The sequence below is a fragment of the Apteryx rowi genome, unplaced genomic scaffold, assembly GCF_003343035.1.
Source record: "Apteryx rowi isolate R43461 unplaced genomic scaffold, aptRow1 scaffold_5, whole genome shotgun sequence".
NCBI classification, from domain to species: domain Eukaryota; kingdom Metazoa; phylum Chordata; class Aves; order Apterygiformes; family Apterygidae; genus Apteryx; species Apteryx rowi.
This window is the reverse complement of record NW_020450760.1, coordinates 464,297-484,030: the sequence shown is the minus strand read 5'-3', so window position 1 is coordinate 484,030 and position 19,734 is coordinate 464,297. Positions and strand designations below refer to the sequence as shown.

The window sequence follows — 19,734 nt, the reverse complement described above, 5'->3', positions numbered from 1 at the left end:
TTTGTTAATGCTTGCTACCTACTATGGGGTTTGTTTTAGTTTTCCCTTTCTTTTTTTAATCTCTTTGTAATTGCTATTGCTCTTGACAGTGAGGCACTACCTGCAGCTTTCCAATACATTTGGGCTAATACTTTGCTGTTTCTGCCAATACTGCTCTAGGCTAAGAAGCTTAGGTAAAAATTTCACATAACTTTATGAATGTATGAAGCAATGTATCTCGGTTTTATGCCACTAGGTGGAGAGTAGCTATGGAAATGGAAAAGAGAAGGACAGCTTTGTGCTACAGCTGCAAAATTTGACCTCCTGCCCCTACTGCTGATCAATATTTGCATACAAGTAACAATTAAAAGTAAACACAAATTTTTGATGTGAAGGAAATTTGTGATGTCATTTCTCCTAAATAAAGGATTTTCTTTTATTTCAAGTCAAGAAAGGAGTAACTGCACAGAGATTTGTTGGTTATATCCTGTTTTCACATTCTCATATTGCTGATAGACTGTTTAAATTTAATTTGGAAGGATGAGCAAATATTTGTGTAACTTCACTTCTTCTCTCCTTACTGTGTGTCTCTCTTTTTTCCCAACCTGCTCCTTTATTTATTTCATTTTCTCCTTGTTTTAAGGACTTACTCCTGAGGCCAATAAGTTAGTAAGCAGCTTGAAAAACATGCCACAGCTGCATGACGAAGCGTACGCCCGGGAAGAAAAGCTGTACGACTCGCATGAATATCCAGATAAGACATTGGTGCTCCCGTAAGTACATTTTCCTTGGGGAGAGGGAGGGTTGGGAAGTGTCCTGTTAATTTTCAGAGAATTAAATCTCCAACCATTAATGTGAAGATCCCAGTATGAGATTAGCAAAAATACTTAAAAGGGCTTAAAAGGAAAAAAACTACATGTCTGGCGCTATTTCTAATCAAGTGTTATATAGCTGCTTGAAAAATAACTTTTAAATTAGACAACAAGTAAGCATTCTAGGCAGCTTAGTTCTGCATTTTTTCTGTTTCTGAATGTTAACTTGCTGCTGTGCAGACATACAAATATTCCATAGAAACTAAGAAAACTTTATATACAGCACTGTGTAAATTATCTCCAGCATATGTCTGGAAAAGTAGCAGCTAATTAATGCATCCATGAATAGRCCCCATGCTTTAATTCTGCAGGCCTTCTGTTTTTAGAAAACTGTAAAAGCTGATTGTCTTTCCCAAATTTATGCAACATTATGATAATGAGTGATGGGCTTATAATTAATCTGCATTGCTTCTTAACTGTTGGGCAATGATTAATAAGCTTATAGGTTTTATTTAGAGGGCAGTATGCTAATTTGAGATATTCCCCAGCTGTGATGAATGACTGTACCCCTGTAAACATGTTAATATTGCACAAAGGATGATTTTACACAGTCGTTCAAAAATAAATGGGACTATAGCTGTTTTGCTATAAGAGTAAAAATGGATATTCCGTAATCTTAAAGGAGAAAAATTAGGACATACAAACAAAACGTAAGGTTTATTAATTTCTTTTTATTTTGCATTCAGGTCTCTGTTAAGCTTTTAAAAGTAAGCCCTTAAAAGGGAGGTGGCAGGAGAAGGGGTAAGGGAAAAAGAAATGGACTCCTGGTGGAGTAGTATTGATGTGAACATAAAATCTTTGTTAAATATGATGGTTATACTAAGAAAAATGGAGATTTGTTACAATACTGTACTTATATCTGAATAACTTAAATGCTTTAGAGAATTTCAAATATAACAAAACTGTGCTAGTAAAACCATTTGGGGCCTGAATATACATCTCCTAGTATGTTTTCTATAAAGAATAAAAAAAACTAAAAAAAAATCATTCAGATCAAGAGCTTATTGAAGTTTAAAAAAATCATCTTGTTTTTCTGGCACAACTAAGTGCCATTTAGGGAGGTTAGTCATGGCAACTTGCCACTTTCTCTTTCGTACTAGTTGAGTGATATTTTAACTAGGCAGTTGAGAAATATTGTATGTTTCTGAGGGGAGAAAATAGGAGTCTTTTGTGAACTTTGTATATCTGTGTAATAATGCTGGTGTAATGAAAAAAGATATAAACTTATGATCTGTTTTGGAGGAGATGCATCAAAAGTGGTGGACTAGGCTGGTCTGGGGATTTAGAATTTCATAATTTTATTTAAGCAGCACTTCCGCAGGGGGGCTTTCTTTTCACAGTTTTTCAACTGACTTCCAAAGCTGCTCTTAGTCAGTGTGCATGAATATGCTATCCAACAAGGCATTTTTTTTACATGAAACCTAACCTCTTAGCTACAGTATGTCAGTTAGTTATGAATGAAAGCTTTACCCACGCTCTCTCTGCTGTAAGGCCTCGTAGGAGGAGTGGATCTGCAGATTTTATTAGTTGATGAGTTGATAATTGACTCTTACTTTTGCATATTTTATATTGCTATGTATGTATACAAAAATAGCAAGTAGGAAAATACGCTGTTACAAATGCTGAGGGAAGGTAATCAGCTTTCTTCTCTGTGCTCTAAACACCTTATTTCAGGAACTTTCTTTTGCACATTCATACAGCGTGCAGTGTCCAGATCTTTTCTATAGCCTTTGACTGTTTTCCAGTGTAAATGCTGAAGTTATCTATCACAGTTATTCATATAGACTGTTGCAGCTGGCAGCTAACTTTCCATGATCCCCAAGCAGGGGGAAGCACTGTGAATGCACTGAAGATCACCCTATTAAACATGCTCCTGGATGTCTTTGCTTGGAAGAGAAAGTAGCAAGRGCAGAGCTGGCTCTTGCTGGCCCAATATTTCTGGTTTGTTAGCTGCTTGTTGGCCATTGCATTGCTATATAGGAACACATTCCAACTGTTAAGTAAATCTCTGTTTTCCAGTGTTTTAAAAATGTTTTTGTTTCTTGTCACTTTAACCTTGTAATTCACTTTTTTATGTATGTAACTTAGACTTAGAGACATCAGTCTTAGCCTTAAACTTACTTCAGCAAACTCTCCCTCGCTTCTACTCTGAAAACTTCCTTTAAGTTTGTGTCCAGACATGCTTAGGCTTTGGTCTCCATCTGCTGGACTACATACTGCATGGTGTTTGAAAGTGTTACCTTCCTGGGCCCATGAGGTATTTCCTGGCTCATTGCAGGCCCATCCTATCGCTCGACTGGCCTCTTTTTCTTAAAATGAGTTGCTTTGTCTTGTCTTTATTGTACCTAAGGCAGTCTTCTCCCAGCTCTCAAGGCTGCATTTCTTCAGTGGCCAGTAGTTGATTGTGAGTGAGTTGTTTATAGTCCTGGGGCCTCTGTTTTCAACCTATGCTGACCTATTTTATGATCCTTGCTGTTATCACACACTTAAACTGCACGGCATAACCAGAGACAGCCAGTACCAAGTTTCAATTCATACAGCAAGCTCTCATAACACGGTGGCAACAGGCCTAGCAGGCTAGCACTGGGGCTTTACAAAGTTAGCCTGTTACGAGCAAAGGCAATAAGGTTTTTACTGGGTCTCTAGGCAACAGTTTCCTTCTTTTCTTGAAGGTCTTGACTAACCAAGAGAGCCTCTTCTGAAATCTGAGGTCAGAGAAACTGAGGAGAGTGGATCTTGTAAAGGCCACAGAAATGAAGGCCAGTCATAAGACTCTTAAGAGAAGATACTCTGCCTGTCAGGGAATGTATATTTATCAAAGCATTAAAAAGTTGTTGCAACTCTTCTGTTGACCCCTGTATGCACTGGGAGTTTCACAGACTCCTCTCAATAATTTGTGAAGCGTTTTTTTAAACCTTAACACTTAGTATCAGCTTTGTTAGAATTCAGTTCCAAATGTTAGGATTTAGTAAAGTAAGTCTGGTTTCTACTTTTCCGCCTTTGTTTTTGACAACTCCTCCCTCCCATCCCAAATTCTAAGTCTGTTAACTTTAGCGATTTGTGCTTTAAACCACATCAGACCATGAGTTTCTAAACTTGGAACTTAATGTTCCAAATTTGACAGCAGTTTTGCACCATAGACTTGGTGATGGTAGTGGGGAGAAGGGTAAAAACTACTGATTTAGTGAAATAATCAGAAGTGATGAGCTAGTGTTAGCTCTAAGAATGAAACTTTTTTCAATTCTCTTTCTTCATAGCTCCTCTAAGCAAAACAAAAGAATTGTCTACACAATCCTGGAGCTCTCGCCATTACTTGATTCTTCCAACATGACTCCAGAGGACTGGGCCAAAATTGCAAGGAAACTTGAGGTACAATGGTGTGGGATGAGATTTCATTCGCTGCTTACACGAAACAGCAGTATATCCAATATATTTAGCAAGATAATACAATCCAGTAGTGCTATGCTTATGTATTTATTTGTTAAAAATATAAATGTTAAGCAGGATGTTACACCCGGTTTAGTTATCTGCAAAGTGATAAGTATTATGCATGTAAGATTGGAGGAAAAATTTTTCCTTCTGAAATGTTGCAAACTTATTAAAGTTATATAGTTCTTCCACTGATAAGCCATGTCATAATTTTATAAAAGAAAATAAATTTAAAAATCACAAATATGATTGCAATAAGGTGTGTAATATGTAGATAGAATTGTTCTAAAGTGTTTAGTTAAATTAACTGTCCAGAAATGTTGAATAAAATCCTTAGGTGTAGGTGACTTAATTGGAGGTTGCTTAGTTGCACAGCATTTGACTGTGCAAATAGCTTAATAGTTGACTATTAATATTGAAAATAATTTCATATCTTTATGCCTCTCTTACTTTGGACACAGAGTGACGACTAGCTTTGGCTCTGCAGCTGGTAGAAAAAATGCTATTGTGGTTAGGTTCCCCATACTGGGAAATGTTTAAAGACCTAGATATTTCTGTATGTGTAGACAAACTCATTAAATCCTTCCCTAGATGAAAAGTCATCGCTTCTCTGTTCCTGTCCCCACATCTAAACTTACCTGTGTGCTTTTAAGGAAGCAGAAGTATGAAACATTTAAAATACTTCACACCAGGAATTCATACGCAGCTCTTAAGTAGTAAATAACCGTGGACCTAGTAAGATACTGCTCTTCCACTCCTGCTTGCTCTATGATGATGGGCTTTATAGTGTGAATTTCCTCCTTCCCCCAAGGGTACCAATGTACACCAACAGTGTAATAATGTTGAGAATACTGCTGAAGATCATGTAATAGTCTTACACCTTTAAGTCCTCTAATCCTGAAACCACCAAACGAGGGACGATGCTCCTGTAGAATGCGTCTTACAAGGGCCGAAGAAGAGACGAAGCTGGCGTGTTGGTGGCGAGCCTCTAGGATTCAGCAGGGTACAGCTGGGAGCAGGCCAGGGCTGAGAGTAAAGTAACAGGAGGAAGACAATGCCGTGCTGAACAGGAGAGGTCTTACCTGATTTTCTTAATTGCACATTAGTTTTCTTACAACTTCTGATCTCAGAAAATGCTTCTTTGTCATACACAGAATCCAACTTCTCTGTATGTACAAATAGATATCCAGTGTATGTAATTCAAGTGAAAAGTGCTGAGAAGGGAAAAAAAAAACCCATCAGCATTCTGACATATATAGGCACTGTCACTTTGTGTTCATTTTAGACTCTTACTTGGCAAAGCAGTAATGTGCTGAAGATTTTTCAGACTGAAACATTCAGAGATGCTTGTGTGGGATTTCTCCCTAATTCCCAGCCTGATCTTCTATGTTATGAAGCTTAAGCCAAGCTGTGTTCTATCTCATTGAATAAAGTTCGTAAGGCTAAAAATATTCATGAAGCATACTGATTAACTTGGAGAGGGCAAGTGGCTATTTCTCAGATGGCTGCCCTTGAAACTTGCTTACTGTGTTACTGCATTGGTGAATAACTACAGCATACTGTAGTTTGGCCTACAGAAAGATCTTGCAACACTGACTGTTGTTGTGCTGACTAACCTGCTAGAAATAAACTAAAATCCCCGAAACTTTCAGTAGGCAGCAACATGTAGGGGCGAGTATCATCAGTGAAGAAATAGAAAAAGGACAAGTAGAAATCTGAAGGTAGGTTTGGAGGTGACCTTATTATCAGGAGATGCCAAGGGAATGTGCCTACTGTAGCATAAGAAATATAATTAAATAAAAATCTGGCTTGATTCCATGGAAAGAACCTTTTTTTCCTTCTGGCACTTTGCATATTTGTTTAGACTTCTGTGTAATCCTTTCCACGTTAGCAAATGAAAAGTAGTAATAAAAGCCATCATTGTCTCTTACTACAATGTTTACTATGTGCATCACTTAAAATAGAGGAACCAAATCCTTTTTCCTCTAAAAGCCAGCAGATAACTTTATTCCAACAGGATGAACGGTGCCATTCATGACTTTGCATTAAAAGTTATCCGTGGATTGATCTTATTATAAAATTCCTTTTTCCATTTGTACACACCTGATGGTCTAAGGGACTATTCAAAAAACAGCAGCAAGTGCATGTACCTTAACTGTGAATAATCAGTCCTCTCTATGGCAGAATTCACATACTACTACAGACAGGTTGACTTCTGAACAGAAGAGGGCACTCTTACACTGGCAATTTGCCTGCCTGGATTAAATTGCCAACTGGATCAAATGGACTGTTATTTCTGTATGTTATGATAGCCTTGGTTTGCCTAATATGTTCCTGTAAATGGTGTAATCCCTAAAGTAAAAGCAGTAACAAGAAATCAGACTATACGACTAATTTGCATATGTTAACATTCCTGTTTAAAGCCATTGCTAAGCTTTTCTTAATTAGCAGTGTTCTGGTTTAAAAATGCTGCATTAATATGTATACATAGAAGAATCTCTTTGACTGTTCCATAATTAGAATTACTAGCTCTAGTGCTTATTGTCCGATTAACCCTTGATTATATTTAAACTGAAAATGTGGATGACTCTAAGAGGAATTATGCTTGTAGTACTTCCTTAAAGTGTTACACTGCTGCTTGTATCAGTGAAAATAATGCAGTTTGCACCTCACTTACTGATGCCAATGTGTTGATTTAATAATATGAAAAATGTCTCTCCAACTCCAGGAACACTATGAGAAGTATGATGGCTTTGTGATTCTTCATGGTACGGATACAATGGCCTATACAGCCTCAGCCTTATCCTTCATGTTTGAGAACTTGGGCAAAACTGTTGTTATGACAGGATCTCAGGTAATGGACTTAATTTGAAGTTAAAGTCAGAAGCCTCATTTTCTGTTCTTATATGCAGAACTATGTAGTATCCTGCTGATCACTGTGTACATTAGTAATGCAGTGTGACCAGGGTGAACGGTCACTGTGCTGATAAAAATTAGTGACAATTGAAGGACTCACCAGCTGAGGATCTGCCCCATAATTTTATCATTAGTGACTTTATAAATCTGTACCAAATCCGACCAGTAGTTCATTATGGCTGGGGCCAGATGCTTCAGAGAAAGATGTAAGAGCCTGTCATTGGCCATTGTGTAATAATCTGTTTATATGAGAAGCATCTTTCCAGCCTCAGGTGGCTGCTGGTTGTTAGCTGTCTCTTTTTTCTTTTAAAGCCCTGAAGCATGCAGTCGTATTACTTCAGCAGTTGTTACCCTGTCTTATGTTATTCATTGTTCTTTGGTATCTCCTATCTTTGTTGCATTCTTCCCCATTTTTTATACTCTCTAAGCATTATATGCATTTTTGATCATTTCTGTTCCACGAAGCATCTAACATGGTCTGTTTCTTTCACTTTAAAGACTAGATTTTTTAATTTCTTTCCTTTAGCTAGAGATCAGACCTTTGCATATTGTCTGAGGGGGAGGGGTTGTCTTACTAGAATAGCTTCCTTGAGCATAAAATACAGCTCTAATGACAAAAGAGAGATGAAACATAGCACTGTAACATTTCCCTTCCCCCCCTTTTCATAACTTCCCTTTCACATGTGGTCTATTTGAAGTCAAAATACAAAAGTCTAGGAAGAAGTAGACTCCCACTTACTGTCTTGACATGGGGCAGTCTGGTCGCAGAACGTCATATTCAAGATTCTACTTTCTTTTTTGCTTTATTTTTTGGAGATCTGCCTGACACATGATCCAGCAACAGAGCATGTGATTTTTTTTCATTGTTGAAAGGAGCTCTGTCTCTCCATTAATAAAAAGGCAATCTAAAAAGGCATAGAAGTCATCACTGCTTCACTCAGCAGACTGAATTTCTGTTTTTAATCTTGTCCTTTACTGTCAGTAGTAACCTGCTGGTTCAGTTTTTGTATTCTGTGAGGAAAGATGGTGCAAGAGAGCCATTCTGAAGCCCGTCGTGAGAGTTCGTATGAACCGAGGCTGTTGCTTTTTCTCTGTACAATCACTTCTCCCATGCGCAAACACTTAAACTGAGTGTGCCTGCTTTCTATTCTTGCTATTTTTCCTGAATCAGTCTCTACTTCTAAAAACAACTGCTCAGTCATTCTCATCTCTATATTATTAAGTACTCAATTATAAAAGTCTGTTAAGCACAGAAGGAAACCCTACCATCTGCTTCAGTCTAAAATAGTTTGGATGAAGAAGTAAACTTTATTTGTCATAAATCATTGTTACATAAATTATTCATGTATTTGTATTGCATAAGTTGGACTCTTTTCTGCTGTGTAGGCTTTATGTAATGGACAGTATTTAATTTCAATCTCTGTTCTTTAGGTGCCCCTATACGAGTTGAGGAATGACGGCCGAGCCAACCTACTGGGGGCGCTGCTCTTTGCTGGGCAGTTCGTGATTCCTGAGGTCTGTTTGCCTGTGAAAACTGTCTCAGAAGCTGCTTTTCTTCCTCTAGCTAGAACACATACTTAGATACTCAAAATGTCTGATAAGTAGTAAAGAATTGCACTTAAAAAGGGAAAAAATGGATTCCACTGAGGTAACGGACCCTTGCATGACAAAGCACATGCCTTTATTTTCAGAATTCATATACCATTTTTCCTACATACAATCTATAAAGACTATCAAGTCTGAAATGCAGGTTGCAGCAGACTTGAAATTCCTTTGCAAACATGTGGGATCTTAAACACTTTTAAGTCAGTTTTTGAAGTGGAAGTTACTTTGAAGTTCTAAAGTTGCTCTAGAACTGATAGCAGCATCTTCTGGTTCTGGTTCCTGAAGACTGAAGTGCTGAGGATGACACACATAATAGACAAGAAAGCATCTGCATGCTCTCAGCACCCTGCCTTTAAAAGATGGTGGCACTGCACAGGCCCAAAGCCTGAGAGAAAACTAATCAGATTACACCTAATTCCAATTCGGCCCGTGCTCACACAGCCAGTTCCTTGTAGGATAACAGCAATAGCTGACTGGCCAAGATCTTCAGAACTAACAACAACTTTGAAATATCTTTTTTCCTTCAAATTTCACTTGAGACACTTTTAAGGGATTTGAAAAGGGGCCTAGTTTTAAATGTTGTTTGACTATTTTAAAAATTATCATCCTTTTTCACTGGGCCTTTTTTAAGGTTTTGGACTCTGAATTTAGATATAATAGATAAACTTTTTAATAAGTCCATGCTGCTCCTTTCCCCTGTCCCTGAAGTGGACTTAAGCAAACTTGCTGTCTCCTAGACTATGCCTCATGAGAGAATTACGAAACTAGTTAGCTCTTAACTTGTTTTGTTCTTAAATTCTTAAACCAATGTGACAGATGTGCCAATTCTTTTTTGAAAGGGTAAGAGTTGTAAACATCTACTAGCCTCTGAGTTGCTTTAAAGATTTAGAAAACACTTTATAAAGGACAGACTGCAGTATTTATCTACTGAATCTTTTAATTACTGTCTTATTCATAGAGCTGTTTCTTTACTTGTCTTGCAGGTGTGCCTGTATTTTTATAATAAACTGTACAGGGGAAATAGGGTGACTAAGGTGGATGCTGAGAGTTTCAATGCCTTTTCCTCACCTAACCTGCCTCCACTTGCAAATGCTGAGGTTGATATTAAAAGTAAGCAACATCATCTCTTAAGCCTTGTAATTTGTGCCACATGCAATAGAACTCTAGATGAATAGAGTCCGTGCTTATATAGTTGAAAGGCTGTTTTTAAACATTGATATATATTTAAAGCCCTCTATCTTGCCTCCACTTCTTGTGCTCTGAAACTGTTTAAATATTAATAAGACTTTAAGAATTTGTGATTCAACTGCATTTATCTACTGGGGATAGATATGAGCCAGGCTGCCTTTGACTAAACATTCAGACTTACCAGAGGGAATGTTGCCCCTGTGTCATGAAAATGCTTGCTCTGAGGATAAAAAGGAGGGAGTGGGTAGGACTGAAAGAACAATGAATTTAATCCAATTAATGACCATGCTGGGCTCCGAAATCAAGCAAAAGACTCATGGCAGAGTACATGCAGCTTCAACAAGCCGATGTTGGATGCATGTCATTTTGTAAGAGGTTGTACTGGATATTTAGGACCTGTCTGAATTGGGAACACACTGAAAATAGCAGACCTAGGACATCTTCTGTGTTTTTTTTTTTTTTTCCCCCTGACTTATTCAGACTCCCTACAATTTCTGTGATTCTGTTCTTTAAGGAGAGGGAAAACCTTTTTAAAAACTGCATGAAGATTACAGTATCTGATTACAAAGTCATTAACCCATTGATGTCTGTGCTTGGATAAATGACACCCTTTCTTTGGAGAGGGGAGAAGAGAGACACATTTGGAATCTGGCCAAATGAGGAGTTGTCAAAACCTACTAAAGGACAGTTTTCAAAAATACAATGAGTTATGCAAGCTGCTCTTGGATAGCCTAAGTATATTTGAAAGGACTAGGCCTAGATGACAAACTCCAATATTACCTAAAAATATAGGTCTAGACCTCCTAAGTAACACTTATCTGATGTTCCTACATTTCTGGTGGAGGATTGCAGATGGAGAAATAAGGGGTCTGTTCCTCTTTTGCATCTGAGTTTAGATTCTCACAAGTGAAAACAAATTAAATTTCAGCCTAGTGCCCTAGTGCCTAGAGAATGCTCACTTCACTTATTTCTCATTAAACGGTGAAGAGTAAAAATACCCACAAAAGATTTAGAAGATCTCAGGTTGACTGCTGTCTCTTCAAGAAGTTACTTAACCTCTTGGTCCTTTGTTTCCCCAAACAAAAGATTTTAATCTAAATATTCCTCACCTGTTAAGGGGTAAGGAAAAAATACATTAATGTTTGTGCCTATTACTGTAGCATCTGTACAACTCAGTGAGGGGGGAGGGAGGACTATAGCAAGGGGTTCCCAAATTCTTCTGCTAGTGGCAGTAGGAACTCTAGCCCTATGCCATGCAGCATGCTATTCTGAGTGACATCTACTACTACAGAGACATCCTGCAATTTTGAAAATTAAACTTAGCACATTTACCTAATAGTGGGAGTCACTTAGCAAAGTTCCAGGATCAAAATGGTATGTTCATAGGAGTCATACAAACTGAGGAAGCTTGTAAAATACCGTAGTGGTCAATAAGACATGTCTCAGCTAGAGAGTCTGCCACTATGACTTGACTGTTGCAATAAACTGGGGAAAGTCTTCTTTCTTGGGTTTTTATGAACTGTACGAACTAGGGTATAAATACATACAGTTTTCTGACTGATCAATAATGAAATGAAGCTGCAAATTGCATGCTATTTCTCTCTTGCATTTGAATGGTCTGTTTTATGATTCCTTGTATATAGTAGAAAAATGAGAAAGTTATTAAGTACTTCCCTTGGCTGATATTGTGTCCCATTATCTTTTCAATAGACTGCCCCAATGAGATCAGTGAGGATTTCTGATTTAAAAACTGATGGTGTGATGGGCTCTATTCTTATTTGTTTCAGTTGATTACCCTGTTAGGGTAGCATCATTTATCCAAGATGACAGTGTCAGTATTGAAGGATTGTTTCATTTTGAAAAAACATAGTTTATAGAATGGGCAATCTACTAGTGCTGCTTTATTTTGTCCAAAATAATTGTTTGAAACATAGCTGTCTTCCTTGTGTCTGCTCTTACAATCCTCGTATGAAGCTTTCAGGGAGACAAGGAATCACCTGAGGCTTTTAAAAACAATCTGAACAAATCTAGCATCTTTAACTTTTTTTCAAATGACTTTATATAGTATGTCTTAACCATCCTGCAGATGGGGCTGACTCTTGCTGCTTCAGCATTATCTCGGGCAGTCTGACAACGCCAGATTTGAGTAGGCCACGTGCAGAAACTCTTCCTCGGGCTCCCCAGTTCTAACACAGCTGGGAATGAAAGTTGCAGAGAAGCTGACGGTGAAGAGGTGATAGAATGGCAGGAGTGGGCAGTGTAATGGGATAAGAGCTCAGGATCGCAGGCTGGTATGTAAGAATGAGAAGAGGAAATGCTGTTCGAAGTTAGATGTGCTGTATAAAAGCAGTGATCTGCTTCAGAGCCAGAGAGAGGAGAGAAGCTCAGTCCTCTTCCCCTCCCTTTCCTAGCTGGAGCTCTCTTCTTCATTATTCATCTCCATTTTTCACCCCATTCCTCCTTCAGATGAGGCTCCTAATAGATTTCCGATCCCATCAACCAGTTGTGTTCTTGGCCAGGTCCTTAACTGTGTTAGCAACACCTAAGAGTCCCATTATCAAGTTTTAGACCAGCAAAGGTGTCAGTTTTCTTAAGACTTTGAATTCAGCATGAGAAACTCTTGCAAGAAGTGGTGAAAAATCCTAGTAAACTCCTCAGGTGAGTAACACAGTGTTAATAGGAAATACTTTTGCAGCAGAATCAGAAAATTCTATATGAAATAATAAATTATATAGGAATAACCAACATATTTTTTAAATCTTAAAGCTTATCAAATGAAAGACCTTGCCTTATTTCTCTCATATTTTGACAAGGAGTGAGACAGAGGAGGTCTGTTTCGCTTGAATTGTGTAAAGAGTCTCAGTATATTTCATAACTGATTACTCTCCTTCATTCTCTATCATCTTAATGAAGCAAATATGAAACTTGCTGCGTTACCATGGCTGGGCTTTCTTCATCACACACGCATGTAACTTCTGGGAGTGGTGCACATGTACAGAACTGAATGATTAGAAACATAACTTTTGCAGGGGATGGAAAGAGTCCATGTAACTGTGTGCACAGATTTGGTACTGCAGCGGCAGGTTAGAAAGCCCTTTTAGGCTCATCTACCCAACAGTCTTGTTAGAGAGAAGCTATTAGTCACTGGTCAAGTCTGTGTCTTGGTTGGCAGTTCTAGTTATTTATAGTAAAAACTCCAAGTCATTTATATATTAAGGCAAATGCCAGCTCTGTTCACTGAGGTACTTTGTTTTTTTTTTTTTCTCTCGTAAGCAGGCATGTTGATTCTTGCAATGAGACCATTCAATTTAAATGTTCATTTCAAAAGGTGTGTGTCAATTGTTTTATGATAAACTGCCAAAAAGGGGGTCTATGTTTGTTTGCCTCCTGTAGGAATTTCCACCCATAGGTTGGTCTGTGCTCCCCACCCCTTGGCTGTCGCCATGAATTCTAATGAACGCTGGGGGAGCTTATATAATGGTACGACTTGCCTGTAGCCTTGCAGAAAAGGATGAGAAGAAAGTGTTGCTGTTTGTCTGGAGCTCCGCAATCATGAAAAGCTGTATTTCCTGTTTGATTTCATAACTCGGAGTTCAGTCACCACTCCTAAGGGAGGTGTCGCTCTTCGTTGCAGCACTCTCATTATGAGTTGAAACCTGGGCTGTGACATAGGCACCGGTTAACAAAAGTTTTTGCTGCTTTATAGACTGTTTAGGGCTGCTTTTTTTCTTCTTTTTTTGAGTCAGGTTGATTTCTCCCCCGCCCCGCTAACCCTATCACCATATGTCTGTGTGTGAATAATGCTGAATAAGATAAGGAAATTATCCTTTTTTTTTTTTTTCTTTAGTGAAAAATATTTAGGTTGTTTCCTTACTGCCTACCTGTTGGGCCCTGGGATATGAAGGCACCTGTGCGTTTTCTTAGTGCTGGGTGACCAGTATGCTCAAGAGACTACAACTGCCTCCCCAGGGACTGCAAAGTAGCTTCTGTTCCCATCTCTTTACCCTAGTGATGCTCAGGTGGAGAATAAAAGCTAGTCACACTTCAGAGGATTCGAACCCTAAAGAGTTTGCTTCGTGCCTTAGGTATATACCTGTCTTTCAAATTTGTTTTCTGAGCTGTAATTTTAAGAGCTCCAGTGTTTAGGAGAGAGGGGGAGATTGGGAGTAGCAGAGGATTGTTTCTGTGATTTTTACGTTTGGAAAAATAAACCAAAGGTCTTAATATCTTAAATGAAGGGTCCTTGAATAACACAATCTTTCCTATGCCAAGACATTTTGAATACAGTATATAAATAACCATTACCTCTCTATTTTATGTACATTGCTTTAAGAGCTTTCTGTTTTCCATGGAAGACCTGAACCTAGCTTATGCTTGTTCCCCAGCTTTGTATCCATATTTACATAATGCAGTACGTTGTATCAGTTAAACTCTTTACAAGCACAGCCCATCCAAGTCAGGACAGGTTACTGTTTTCTATGTTGTGCCAAACATAAATATCCCTCATTAGTCACTCTTATCCATATGATAAAAAGCTGTTCTGAACACCAACATGTACAGTTTTTTGTACTTCACCTATTTCTATGAGTTTCTTGCTTAAGGACTGTTAAGAATTCTTAAGACTTTCTTTGCTTTAACAAAAAGATTGCTATGCCTTAGGATCAGAGACTGTAGGACAACTGGTTAGTTCAGCAGAATAAAGATGCTTGAACTTAGCTATATCAGGTAAATATTCTACATTTTGGGGGGATGTAATCTTTGAGATGGAGGATGCAAAGGGTGTGTTTTCTGCCCTGCATAAGTCTCTGCCTTGCTTAGAACAATTCTGAAAAACTCTTAGATGAATTTGGACTTTTATGTATATTCGTTTGTCTTTGACTCTTGTATCACACTGGCCTTTTGTTCTGCCTTTCAAACTTTTTGTCTAATGGAAAGCTGACACCTGTAGAAATTATGCTGCTCTCATCACTGCATTTGTGATCTGCAGTACAGAGAGCCTTACGTAGACTGATGGGATTCACGACCAAAAGAATGTTAACTCAAGGACAACCTGTGGTCCTTTCTTAGTAGAGTTAGGAATTGACATCACAGTACTATGTCTGAATGCATTGCATATATCTTGAAGATGATATGTTATTTGATAGAGTGTACTCGCAGAGTACAGGTATGGGCCTGGTATAGGCCTCATTTCTGAACCTATCCTCTGATCTCTCCCCTTAGTCTTCTGCTTTTGGCAATATCTTCTCAGTGATCCATGCCAAGATAGGTTTCCTCAGTTCATCCTTCAAGTTTGTTACAGGGATTATTAGGGATGCTAGTAGTTGCCAAACTTTGTAATATGCATTCGTGAAGTCTTGGCAGAGACTCCTATCTTATGGAGGATAAAGGAAAGAAATCTTTGATACAATTTTATTGCTGTCCCTGCCCATAGAGGAGGCTGCTTTTAAAGAATTAAAGAATTAATCTGTTAGAAGGTTGAAAGGACTGGGTTTATTGCCAAACACTGTTGTCTCTTAAAAAGCAGTGCTAACTGAGTGAGCATAGTTAGCCTGACATATGGACCTCAAGCAGAGCAAGCGCATTGCTTTTTGCACCCACCCATGTATCTCCTGCAGGTCTCTAACTTGATCTGGAAGCTCATGGAGGCCTTCCAGAGCTACTTGGCCAACAACTAAATCCAGCCAGGTGATTTCAGAACTGTGCTGGCCAGCTTCTCACAGAAAAACTATAGAAACAGTCTGTGTTTCTATTCTCCATTTCCTAGAGTAATAGTAATACATTTGCTGAAGTTTGCCTGATAGGATAAACACAATGCCAAGCCAACTGCTTGTGAACTGTTTTACAATTTATGGTTCAGATATTTATTCATGCAAGTCCCAGGATTCAAAATAAGTATTTTTCAGAAAGCACATACAGAGCCACTACTTGCTGACAGCACATTAGGGCACCGCGACAGGAAGGAAAAATTCAGAATTGTCTTATAGAGGACTGCTATTTTCTGTCCTGACTTTGTGTAGTGTAGTTTTTAGTATCTCTGGTAATAGAGCAAAAGAGCAGGCTTCAATGGAGGCTCTGAAATGTCCTCTGATTTTCTTGCAAATGCCTGTCTGCTGATGGCAAGAGATTGCAATAGTAATTGGTGTGAGTAACTCTTCACATGGCTGAGAGCAAGTCAGTGTTATGCACATAGATCTTCTATCTGTTCTTGCTGCTTGGGGTTTTCTCCAAAAACTAAAAAGCTTAAATCTTGATAGAGAAACAGGTAGTCTTATGGTGTGGTCTGCTTTCATTGAAACATGACGCTCTGAGCTGTTGGCTGTCATTTGTTAAACCTCTTCCACAGCCTTCTAGGTGTCGTCAGAACTACCAACACTGTGCTTTTGCACTGGAGCAGTAAGATTTTGAAATCAATAATGCATGACTTGGCTTCTAATAATGCAACACAAACAAACTATTAGTTAAACAGCTGGCTTCTGGCTCTAAATGTATAATCAGAGTTAATTGAATCCTTGCTATTTTATTTAATCATTAGTAACTACATAATAAACTCTGGAGGTGATTAGTGGCTACAGTAACTGCATTTGTCTTTATTATGACATTCAGAACTTGTCATATCTTTTATGTTTGAGAAGATGAAGGTCTGCTCTCTAAACGTTAATTCAGGCTGATATCAGTCCAATTACAAAACAATGAAGTTCTGATTGGTGTGTGGCAAGTAAATGTCTTACTTATGCTGGAGCTGCATGCTGTTCTTCTGGCTGAGGCTTTCCGAGCACTCTGAACCGGGAAGTTTGGCACCAGCAGGACATGTTCAACATTGTGAACTGGTCAGGTCTTGTACTCAAATGCTTTTCCACAACTATGAGATTTCTCTTTTGGAGAGGTTATAATATGGGTATATAGCTTTGTGTCTGATAGATCATCCTGTTCACTAGTGGAGATTGAACTATCTCTTTTGGAAGTCTTTGCTATAAAATGCTATTAAATTGAAGCAAGTATACTTGTGGAGTATCTCTGAGAAGTGCACTGGTGAGAAATATTGATGAATAATCCTGATTTATCTTGTAATCTAAGCTATTTTGGAATTAAAGCTAAAATACAACACAGCTGAGCCTAACCTGGATGTGGCCTTAAACACATATTTCAGTGGCATTTAATAAATAAGGTGTGTTAGATTAGCTGCTCCGGCTGCTGTCTTAAATGGGCCTTCATTTCCTCTTTTTAAAAATACATTGTCTTGTATGAATCCCCTACATAGGAAACAGTTTTCAAGATAATGCTGTAAGTGCTACAAGGGTACTTAATATTATGTCTTTGATATTAAATGAGGAAGGCCATTTCTCTTTAACAGTAAACTGGGATACAGTGTGGAGAGCCAATACCAAAAAGAAATTTCGAGTTCACACCAATATGAACAGGAACGTTGGGCTTCTGCGAATCTTCCCAGGAATCACTGCTGCTGCCGTAAGTGTCACCACTTAATAAGTGGATGAAATGATGCTCAAACGCTTGTTTACTTAGCCAGAGTTTGGAAGCTGCAGTGTTGTAGCAGTGGTTGGGTTTTTGGAGGGAAAGGAAGGTATCTTGTCTTCTTCTGATAAACATTTTATAATACCAGGGCATTCAAAGACTATTTTCATGTCACAAGCTATTGACAAAAGCTTTTAAAATACCTTTAATCTGAACTGCCTGGGCCTTGGAACTGAAAATTAATTTCTTTACCAGGGCTAATAATAGGTCAAGCATACTTTTCTAGACAGGTACAAGCTACAGTGATAAGGGAAATGCTTTCTTGCTGCACATTGAAGCATATTATTAAATACCTTGCCAAAGAGCACACAAGATGGGGGGTGGGGGGAAGGGGGGGGCGTGGAGGTGACTGTGGCTTTTTCTACAACTCCTGCTTCTTTCTTAAAGTTTAGTTCTGCTCACACTGGTGGTTAGGATGACCCCCTGTATTGATACAGAGCTGAAGATGATAACTGTTATTTTGCTGCTCTGAGCCTTTAGAAATTGTTTTGCAGAACTGTGGTTTTAGGTAGTTTGTGTCTTTTAAATTTTATTCTCTAATACCAGTTCCATTAAAGTGATAGGTCTTTCATGGCTGTTGCCATCTTAAATTGAATCCAGTAGTTTAAGTAGCATTCCTCAATTTTATTAGCATTCTTTTTAGGTGAATATGAACAGATGGAAAGGCAGAGGGGTGGTATACTTGTAATAAAACTCCAACTGCATAGTCAGCCTCATGGGGGATTACAGTGTATTGCACATAGCATGTGATCAACAAAGAAACATCTAGGTTGCCTAAAATACATCTTTTTAGGAAGAGAACTTTGCTAGGCATCCTCTTACAGTGAGATACAATAGCTACCTCATTAACAACTGGCCCAGAGTGAATTAATACCTCCTTTTTTCTCTGCTGTGAATTAAATGAATTGTTTCTTGGGTCAAAAAACTCCAGGCTTCACTGCAATGTTCTTTTGTGAAAGGTGAGAAGCTATCTCCCTTAGTAAGGCAGACATTTATTGGCAAAACTCTTGTTCACTAAAGTAATGAATCTGGGCAGCTGTGGGAGTGGGGGGTTCTAATCTCAATTAATGAATTATTCTGTATTTATTTAGTAAGTGTAAATCTATCCTTTTGTTCTGCCATGGTGCAACAGTATAGCCTGTTAATTGCACTTAAAAAATAGCATACTTTTTCACCCTGGGGTCATGACTGTAGAAAATAGTTTATTTTAAAATCTGTCCCTCTAGGAATTTTAAAGGAAGCTAAAGAGTGAAATTCTTAATGTGACTTAAACGCATCCTTTGGCTTTCTTTCCTGTCTTGTTTTTAAACAGGTAAAAGCATTTCTTCAGCCTCCAATTGAGGGCATTGTACTTGAAACTTATGGAACTGGCAATGCCCCAAATAACAGAGAAGACTTGCTAGAAGAACTGAAGAAAGCAACTGAACGAAAAGTAGTGATTCTAAACTGCACCCAGTGCTTACGAGGGTCTGTTACAACAGTCTATGCTACAGGGCAGGTGAGGGTTGTGCAATGATTTCAGACTCTACTGCTGTGTAAAAGAAACATTTCACTGATGCGACTTGGTTGTGTTCTTCTAGCAGTCCCAGTGTATAAAACCAGATTTTTTAGACTATCAAGATATTGCTTATAAAATAATCATATCAGAAAAAGCTTAAACTGGAAGGATTTAAATATCTGTCTGCAAACAAGATCCTGTTACTCCTAGTCTGAATGGTCTAAATAGTCAGCTCAAATCCCAGATTACTTACTGCTGGCTCCTGTTGTGTGCAGCACTCCAGGATACCATTGCATTATATTGTTAGTATCCCTCCCAAAGGGATGCCACTGAGCTAGAAGCCAGCTCATGGGTCAGATGATCAGATAAAGTAATATTTGATAGGCCAGAAGTTATTTATTTACAATATAAGAACATCAAGAAAGCCTGCAAATCCAAGCAATATTCCAAATGCCAGCGTTTATTTGACCAAAAGTGCAACTGAATTCAGTGAGAGATTGGGAGAACAGCTTCTAAGAAAGCATCTATCTTGCAGAATGGGAATCAGTTGTTTTTAACCATGAAGGCTAGCTTAAAGCAGACTTTGGGTAGATACTCTTAATATTCAGGACATTTTATAGTGAATTTCTTATTTTTGTATTAAGACATGACATCACTGAGACTAGTAAGAGCTCAAAGCCATATGAGAGTATGTGCTGCATGTGGTAGTGTGAAGGA

At 38.3% G+C, this 19,734-nt stretch overlaps 1 protein-coding gene across 1 annotated transcript in view; it reads left to right on the top strand.

Moving 5' to 3' along the window:
• The first annotated feature begins 623 nt into the window (after window positions 1-623).
• The window catches only part of ASPG (asparaginase), a 42,384-nt gene continuing 23,273 nt past the window's right edge, over window positions 624-19,734 (top strand). The window contains exons 1-7 of the mRNA XM_026079585.1: window positions 624-752; window positions 4,109-4,220; window positions 7,009-7,134; window positions 8,628-8,711; window positions 9,785-9,911; window positions 17,341-17,453; window positions 18,832-19,017. Of these exons, the coding sequence (XP_025935370.1) occupies window positions 667-752; window positions 4,109-4,220; window positions 7,009-7,134; window positions 8,628-8,711; window positions 9,785-9,911; window positions 17,341-17,453; window positions 18,832-19,017 (834 nt within the window). The 5' untranslated portion in view covers window positions 624-666. The remainder of the gene's footprint in view (window positions 753-4,108; window positions 4,221-7,008; window positions 7,135-8,627; window positions 8,712-9,784; window positions 9,912-17,340; window positions 17,454-18,831; window positions 19,018-19,734) is intronic.